At 29.9% G+C, this 9945-nt stretch overlaps 1 protein-coding gene across 1 annotated transcript; it reads right to left on the reverse strand.

The window, feature by feature from the left end:
* Window positions 1-3629: 3629 nt before the first annotated feature.
* LOC114176947 (probable LRR receptor-like serine/threonine-protein kinase At4g36180) lies at window positions 3630-5303 on the reverse strand. Its single transcript, XM_028062151.1, has one exon. The coding sequence runs from the start codon at window positions 5046-5048 to the stop codon at window positions 3765-3767; it is 1284 nt and encodes a 427-aa protein (XP_027917952.1). The 5' UTR covers window positions 5049-5303; the 3' UTR covers window positions 3630-3764.
* Window positions 5304-9945: the final 4642 nt, after the last annotated feature.

Consider the following 9945-nt stretch of genomic DNA (forward strand, 5'->3'; position numbering starts at 1 on the left):
AACCAGTTGATAAAAAATAATCCATTCAAAATCAATGTGTTAATATTTTAATCATTTTTTTAATTTAAATTAGAATATAGCGGGTACGTGTATCCACGAGTACGAATACTATGATACTCATACCCGTCCCGTTAACATGCGGGTATAAAAAATACTCGTACCCGTTACTTGCGGGTATCCATTTTCAATTCATTTTCTACCCGTTATGAGTTTTATCCACAGATACTCGCAGGTACGGATCTTTTTGACATCCCTAATCATACCTAATATAAACTGTCTTATATTTTTATCTTATAATTTTCTGGAAAAAAAAATAGATGATACATGATCAAAGGTAGACCATGTATGCGTGGTAAAAAAATCTAATTTTTAAAATATCTTATATTGTTTATTTCAAGTATTTTAATAATAAATTAATATTCTTTTCAATATTTTAAAAATAGTAAAATCAATATTTTTTTTAAACTTTTTTTAATTCAATCCTCTAAAGTAAGAGGAAGGAAAGATTGAAGAATAAGAATAAGAAAACTAGTTTTAGAAATTTCATCAAGAGTTTTTATAAAATATGATTGAGAACACAAATATATACGGAACATGCGATAGATATTTCATTTGTAAGGTAAGTTGTAATTTAGTTAGAAAAAACTCATTAGTGGAAGTCTTGGGAATTAAGCTGTTTGTGATAGATAAATCAATATATTTCATCAAACTTTATAATATTGATATGTCAAAAATTATAATTGTTAGGAGACCATGTCTCATTTAGGAAGAATATGAGTATTTTATGATGTTTATATATTGAGAATTCATTAAAAAAATGAAATTATTATTAGTTTGAGAGGAATCTATTTAATCTACGAGACTTTCGAATCAAAGAAGTATGAATCTATACATTATCAAATATAATTAGAGAAGTCTAATTTTTTCATTGAATCACATACACAGCAGCTAACAATTTACTAACATTGGTTCTCATTGAATTCATTTTAGTTTGATATTTAGTATTTTGTTCATTTTATGAGTTTTTTTATATTTATTTTTGTACGAATATAAAAAGAAAAGGTTATGTGATATATGTTTTTTCATAACTACTTCTTAGCATATATTTTCTTTTACGTCTTCCAATTTTAGATTAGGTTTTGATAAATTATTTTTTAATCTTAATTTTTTTAAATAGATATATTGATGAAAAATAAAATAATAGACTCATTTTTGTTAAGCATAATAATAATGATCAATTGTTGAATTAGATGAAATCTTTATGAAGATTCAAAGGACTAGAAGTGAAAAGTTTTATATTAATTTTTTGAAACTTATTTAAGAAAAAATATTCTCAAATATGAAAATATCTAACAAGGGGGAAGAGATCAAATTAGAAAAGGCTTATTTAAAATGTGTTTCATATCAAATAAAACTTCAAAACTATCATATTTTTCTAAGAAAAAACATACAAAAAAATTTCAATACTAAATTATATATACTTTTGTTATATTAGTGACAATGGTTAGATATATAAATTTTAAATATATTATTTTGGTCCCTTAAAATTTTTTATCAACATCCCGCCACTGTTCATAAAATCAAATGTTCAAAAGATGTATTCTCAATTAGATGAAATCAAATAATTTTTACATCTCACATTTAAATATTTTTACTCTTTTTTAATGTTTTTATTTATTATTATTTTTTAAATAAAATATTTAACTCTCAATTTCAAGTATGTACTTTAATAAATCTTTCATTAGGTAATATAAAAAGCTTATTTTTGTTTAGTATAAAGACATTTTATATACTATAATAGATCGAAGTGTATAAGTAAAAATATTTTATTATAATTTAGAGAGAAAAAATAAGAAACATTTAAACTATTTTTAAACTTGAATACTTGTTTTTTATAATTTTTTAAATATTTTATAATTTTATCAATTTTATTTTATTTATAAAATTAATAAATATTTTGATTCTTGTGAAATTATATTTGGTATTTTAATTTAAAATATATAATTATAATCTATTTTTAAATATACGACATTAACAAAATACATTTTTTTTATATTAAATATTTAATAGTATCATGATTTTTTTTGTCACAATTTTTTATTTTTTCAAAATATTAATTAATTGATATTTAAATAAAAAAAAAATACATACGAGCACAGGGACATGGGTAGATAAAAATACGAATGGGACAAAAATGTTATATCCGATGTGATATGTAAATGAGGATGAAAAATTTCTTTAAACATGGATGAGAATGAAATTCTTCCTCACCTCTTCTTTTAATCCTTAATTTGAACAAACTTCTCTACACTCATCCTATAAGAACAAAATAAGAAAAAAATAAAATAAAATTAGTTTCATTATAGTGTAGGAACTAATTTATAAAAACTTTTTTCATAAGGTCATATTTGATAAGTTAAAAGTATATGAGAATTTTAAGCAGAGAAATTATTTACCTGTCCCCACCCACTCTCTACCTGTCTCTCTTTAAACTAGAGAGGCCAAGGAATCATTTATTGTTGGTAAGAGACAGAACTGGGAAAATTAATTTCAAACTACCATTTGGGCTTTGATCCAAATGCTTGGTGGTGCTGTTGGTAGTTGCCCAAAATCCGGAAACACCATCAGAAAGTTAGCCCAAAATAGAGCCCACCACATTCTGACAGTGGGCCAGACCACTCCATGCATTATTTTGGGCATGCCCCGAATGTGCATGTCTCTGTCTGACACGGTCACATGCTGGCAACCCTTGTGAGTAGTAAAAGACACAAAATCTTGCAACATAGGAACTACCATCTTAAAATAACGTTTCCGTAAACATGAACCTTAAAAACAACACACTCATAATCTCCTTCCTCACTAGTAATTCCCTTTCAAGAATTCCCTTTCAAGAGATCACGATTCTTTTTATATCTAACTAACATTCTTTACCATTAAATCACCATTTTTATTTATTAATCAAAACGCAAAAACGGAAATTATATTTTTCTTTTGATCATATTACAAAGAGGACAAAATTAAAGGCTCAAGTACACTTTTAATTAACTATTTGTCATTTTGTAAAATCTTATTCATATTTACAAATTTGGATAACACTAAACTGAACTTAAAATGCCTTCTTACCTCCAGAATGACCTTCTTTGTTTTTCTGCTTCATGAATTTGAATGTTATTGTTTTAATTACATAATTTTACGTCATCTTTTTACTCTCACCTTCAATATTTATCAACATAACGTGATATAGTGTTAATATGAGTAACTTATCACCTAAAATAATGACAGAACAATACTTTTGTGAAATATTGAAAACATAAACAGAAATTTGTTCTTGTCCTCATTATTAAAAAGACAAAATTATTTACTAAAGTTTATATTTAATTTATATTTAATTTATTTTGAAATCTATTATCAAAAAATCTACCTGTTGTCCTTAAAAGTATATGTATTTATCAAGTCATTAATAATATAAAAACTTATTCCTCAAACTATTACTAACTGGATTAAATATAACTACTATTTAAAACATTTAATTTTATAGATTAATTATGATAAAGTAAAATGTATTAATTAAAATTAACTAATTCATTCAAGGATGTAATAGATATTTAGTTGAATGTGGTCTTGAATATATAAAATAGAGAAAACTTCATAAAAGAAGAAATAGGAGGAAGAAGGTGGAAAAGTTGCAGAGTGTAAGAAATGAAGAAAGAAGAAAGAGCATGGCAGCAAAGTTGAGACATGAAAATGTAGATGAAAGGCATAATCTAGGGAATGAAGCGGCTAAATCTCTTACATTCTTCAAATGATTTTTGTTGGCCTCCCTGACAAAAGAAGAAACTGATAGGACACCTATACAAGCAATTATCCACAAGCCTCACCATGGCAGAACCCGGTTGAAGCGCCATTAGAGGACTCGGAATAGCTCCAAACAAGTAGTTTCCCCCCAATAGAAGCCTCTCAAACGGAGCTATCCCAGCCTCGGGGAAAACGGTCTTCAACGCGTACTGGGTCGGAATCATTCCCACGAACCTGTTGTTCTCCAACGACAGAGACGAAAGCCTCGGCATCAACGCCGGGAACAACGGCAGAAACCCCCCAAGCTCGTTGTCGCTCAGATCAACCGCTATAACCCCGCTTCGCATTTCCAAAGCGTAAGGCGCTTCCATGTGCGAGAACTCGTTGAAAGAGAGCGTCACCTGCTGCAACGAGGGAAGCTCGAACAGCGCAAACGGAACGGCGCCGGTTAACCTGTTGCCACTCAAATCCACCACTTCCAAGTAGTTCAAGTTCCTCAGAGATTCGGGTTCCAACGCGCCGCTTAAGCTGTTGTTCCGCATTGAAATCTGAACCAGAGATTCCGGCAGCCCGGAGGGGAACCCTCCGGTGAAAAGATTGAAACTTAGGTCCAAGAAGTAAAGATTGTTCAGAGAGCTCAAACCGGGAACGACGCCGTTTAGCTTGTTGGACTGCATTTCGAGGCGTTTAAGGTTGGTGAGGCGGTTAAAAGAGACGGGGATCGGTCCTTGGAGGTTGTTGTTGTCGAGGTAAAGCTCTTGAAGGTTAGAGAGGGAGGATAAGGAAGAGGGTATAGTTCCGGTGAGGAAGTTTTTCGATAAACCGAGTCGAGTTAACCGAGTGAGGTTGGAGAAGGAGTCGGGGATTTGGCCTGAGAAGAAGTTGTTTGAGACGTCAAGAGTTTGGAGGTAGGGGAGGTTCCAGGTGGCGGCGGAGAGCGTGCCGGAGTAACCAGCGGGGTCGAGTGTGAGTTCGGTGAGTCGAGTGGTTCCGGAAACGACGGCGTCGCACCTGAAGCCGCACGTGAACTTGTCGGTGAAAAGGTTGTCGCAGGGATCATAGGAGAAGTCCCAGGAGAAGATGCAGGAGCCTGGGGTAACGGAAACAGGGTGAAGGTTGTTCTTTAGTTCTTTGAGAAACTGGGTGTCGCTCCAATGCGTGGCTGAATCGGTAACGAATGGGGTTAGGAACAGTGAGAGAATTAGAAAGTGGTGAATGTGAAGGTGAAGGGAAGTGAGTGTGAGAGAGAGCATTTTTTGAGTTTGAGTTTTGTGGTTGAAGACGGTGAAGGATGAAAGAGCTTGGATTAATGGGTTCTTTTTTGAACATTAACTCACTTTTTTTTCTACAATGAATGGTGTCAGAGATCTTTTGGGTGAGTGGCTTCACGGGTGTCAGAAGCTTCTGCAATGCATATGTTCTGTTTATTACATGGAGAAAAGAAAAAGGGTGAGAAGAATAGTACTTTTTCTTTAATCGTACTTTGTTTGTAGTTTTGTAGGTTTTTGTTTGATTGTTGGATTTTTTTATCAGATTTACAGATTTAGATAATATCGAGGTAGTTATTCATTTTTTTGTTTTTCTTTACGTTAAAATAGTTATTTAAGTGACGATTTACTATTTTTATTGTTTATATTTACATAAATTAAAATTATTGATGTAATTAATTAAAATTTTTATCGTTTATAACTTTTACTTATAATAATGTTATTTTATATCCTTAAAAGCAATGTCTAAGTAATTAACGAGGTTAGTTTATTTTTAGATGGTAAATTTTGAACTTGCTAAGTTGAGTTTTGTTCATATAATTTAAAACAGGAAAATAAAATTAAAAATAATTATGGTAAATGCTTTGAATTAGGAAGAATTTTGTTCAATACACGTAGATTTTTAATAAAAACGGTATTATTACATGAAGTAGCCAAATTTCTTTGTTAAGAAGATATATCTTTCTAAAAGAAATTGTTTAACTTTATAGTAAATGGAATTTTTAATCTTGAAAAAAAAATCAAGAATAATTTGTATACTCATTAAAATTAAAAGGAATTATGTTTTAAAATATATTTTTTTATCTTTTAAATTGTATTATTGCAAATCAGTTATTCAAATTGTGAATACATTTTAACTGGTACATATCATGTTAGTTTAATAACATAATGAAATTGGAACATTTTTGTACTAATATTTGTAATTGTTGGATGTAAAACAAAGGACACACGGATATGATCTTTCAACCTTTACAAGAATACATAGCACCTAAATAAAACTTATATAAGATCATAAGCCCAATTTTATTTAGTTTCCTAATGTTTAAGGAATATAACACTTTTGAGTCTAAAGACCGGTCTATAGGATGCCAAGGTCTTTAAAGCAGTCAATGTCCTTCATTTACAATTCATTTTGAAAAAATCAGTGTCCTGACTCTCCCATTTTCTCTCCACAGAACCTCTGCTAGGGTTTGGAGATTTATCCAAGTTCAAGTGAGCTCAACCTCCTTTTTCCATTCGCGTAAGTTAGTTCTTGAACCTAACCTTTTCTAAGTTGTTTTCGTGGTTTATGTTGGGGCTCACTGTAGTGAATCCAATCTTCTTTATTGTGTCGCTGTTTCAGTTCATAGATCTGCTCTTGGAGCTACTGGTTTCGTTGGCTTAAGAGTCGAAGTCTAATATTAGCCCCTTTCTAGGTAAGGAAAGCTAGGGTTTCAAGTTTTAAATCATTTTTGGCCTGTTTTTGAGTCTGCTTGGTATTTGTATGGATTATTACATTGTTGTGAACATGTGGGATGCCTTGTATTGTTATTTGGATGTGAAAATGTGACTGCTGCAGGTGAGAACAGGGGCGGGAACTGATAATCTCGCCCAAGCGAGCTAGTCTCGCTTAGGCGAGATTGACATAGGCTCGCCCATACCTTTTGCGCGAGTTGTCGCTCAAGCGGGCCATCTTTGTTTTGAGCGAGAGAATGCCTCGCTCAGTCGAGGAGATCTCGCCTAAGCGAGCTAGTGCGAATGGCCACTGTTCCAGATTGTCGAGCTCTTGCCTAGGCGAAAGGAGCTCGCCTGAGCGAGACCCTTCAGCTTGAGTGAGGAGTTGGGCGAGGGTACTGTGATTTTTTGTCGATTCTCTGTTCTTGGATGGTTGGCAATTGCTTGATTTGAATTGTTATATTAAAAGCATGAGGAGAATGATTATGCATGTATGATATGGTGCATGGGTTGTAAATGATAGGTGTGGTATGATCTTAGCATGTGATTTTATGTGGGATGGTTGGTTATCAAAGTGGCATGGTGTCGATATGAAATACACTTTTATATTCATGGATTGGGAAGGATGAGTTGGAATGGATTCAACATGGCATATGAATGAGGATTGATTATAAAGGCTGACATGAGATTTATATGCATGATAAATATTACTTGATTGATTGAGTATGATTGGTATGTGGTCAGTATGTAATTCCATGACCCCTCTTAGTGAGAGTTCATGGTGGTGCCCCATCTATATAATTTGGTAAGGATTCAAGGCAATGTTGCATCCTAATACTCTAAGGAGTCAATTAGTCTCACTTAGAGCGGACTAACTTTTGTGGTGAGAGTAGCAGGAGGCCTGAAATTCATTAAAGGCTAACCTTGTGTGTGGGGGTTGAAACATTGTAACACTTAACTCGAGTCTGAGTCTTAGTGTATTGTTTGCGAGTCATAAACTGAAGTATATTCATTGGTCTGTGAAGTAGCATGTATCTCTATGATAAACTGTTTTATACTCTAGCTTACCCTTCTGCTTGTTTGGTTGCTTTGTATGTGGTTCTTCTTTTGTGATGATCATCAATTTATTGATGTGAGCAGATGCGAGAGGTACTCGAGATCAACAGGGAAGGGATGATTCCGCTGCATAGTCTACCTAGATTGGACTCCTTTTTATTTGGGCTTTTTCCTAGGACTATGGCCCATGTACTGTTTTGGCTTTTGGTATTTTATCAACTATTGTTAATTTCTTGTACTTATTTCTGTATCGGCATCTTGGTGTGCATTTTTTTCCGCTGAGTATTTTGGATATTTATATGGAGTAACGTTATACTCCGAATCTTAGCCGCTTATATTATCTATATGACATGTCATTTAATTAGAATATTTATTTAAAAGGGGTGTTAAAAAAAATAAAGAAACAACTATATTATCATCATTAGAAGTTGAAGAAGTTGTTTAGGAAGCAAAATGTTTAACATGACTTTACTAAATTACATATATTGTGTCAAACTTAACCAAAAATTAAGAGAAATACATGATTGACCAGTGTCATCAACATAGATATACTTGTATATTTTCACTTTTATAAACATTTAACATATTACTTATGGCATAAAATAATTTACCTTTTTTTTATTCCATCGAGTACAAGATTAAGCAACTGACAATTAAGTTAAACTATGTGCAGTGAAGTTAGAGTTTCGACATTATTAGATGAACAATTAATTTTATGGTGAAACTAAATAAATAGTGATGAGATCGTGGAAATTTTTAATTAGTGTAAAACTTTTATTTGGTTTTAATTATTAATTTGATATTTTTTTATTTTTATTTTTTCAATCAAAATTTATTTTTTGTTAAAACAATTCAATTAATATCTTTTTTACATTTCACATTAAAGACGACGTTAAAACTAATAAAAAAATGACATAATCGAATCATTTTAATAAAAATTAAAACTTAATTAAAAAATCAAATTAAATAATTAAAAATAAAATATAAAATTTAAAGTTAAAATAAATAATTACAATTAGTAATCATAATGAAATGGATGGACTTGTTCGAAATAAGAAAAAAAAATCTCCTTAAATGAATATAAAAAATAATCATTGTAAGTGTCTATAGATACAGTGAAATAAATATACAATGACAGACCTTTGATACGAGCCCAAAAAAAATTATATAACAAATATAAGTAATTTCTTTTTAAAATTTAATATATTTTATATGTTTCACATTCTAATTTTTTTTTATTTGTTACAACAAGAAAATATTTCGTTAATAATTAATTTTGATGACAAAAAATGTTAGTTATTATATTAAATAATTTAGATAATAATTTATAAAATAAAAATTAATTAGTTATTAAAATAGTAATTATTTATAAATAAAAATATTATAATTGGTCTTTAAAAATTTGATACCAGAATTTTAGTTACAAAAATAATTAATTTATAAATTGATTACTAGCTACTTATCAAATAAATTAATCTTGAATTAATTGATGATTTTAATAACCAATAATTTTTTATTTCATAAATTGATATCTAAATTGGTTACTATAATAATTAATAATATTTAACAATTAAAATTTATTATAATTTAATTTTTTTTGTAGGGTATATAAAGATTTTGATATCCTCAAAATATTTGTTGGTTGGAGATCCATTATTAAAAATATATATGGTGACATTTTACTACCTTCATTATAAAACTAATTTAGATTATCCCCTAACTTTTTTCAATTTTTTTTCAATAATTTTAAATAATTTATACACTGCTTTCAATCAATGTATGTGTTAAATATTGTACATATTTAACGGTTATTTAAAATATAAACATAATTTTAATTATTCATCGTATTTCATTTCAATTTTTATTTGATATTTTAAGTTATATGGACAAAATTATGTATATGAAAAAGTTATATGGACATAAAAGCTGTCCTTAAATTAAATTTTCTATATTAAAAAAAATACTAAGATTGTTATTTGAGTGACAATTTTATAGTGAATTTGCCAACCCAGTAATTATTAATCCAAATTTATAATTTCTTTTAGAAAAAACACCCAAATACGTAAATTGGCATTTAACGCAAAAACCGCACTTTCGTTGCTTATAGGTCTTAAGTAAAATAATTTGCTTTTTGTTTACTGTATTCTCTTTGTCAGACTTGCTTTCAATTCTTCTACTTCTAAAATTTTCTTAAGGTACTGACTCAGTTTTCTAACTTATCAATAATTTTTCTTTTATTATATGTATTTAAACTTAACATTTGGTGACAGTCACTGAATTCAAGGCTAACTTTATCAATTTAAAAAATATAAAAAACTAAGATAAAGTTTGACCAAAATCAAATAATTAAAAACGTATTTTTCCAGTATTAAATTATGCCTTGTCGCTTAGA

Source organism: Vigna unguiculata, chromosome 3, assembly GCF_004118075.2.
Source record: "Vigna unguiculata cultivar IT97K-499-35 chromosome 3, ASM411807v1, whole genome shotgun sequence".
In the NCBI taxonomy this organism is placed as follows: Eukaryota; Viridiplantae; Streptophyta; class Magnoliopsida; order Fabales; family Fabaceae; genus Vigna; species Vigna unguiculata.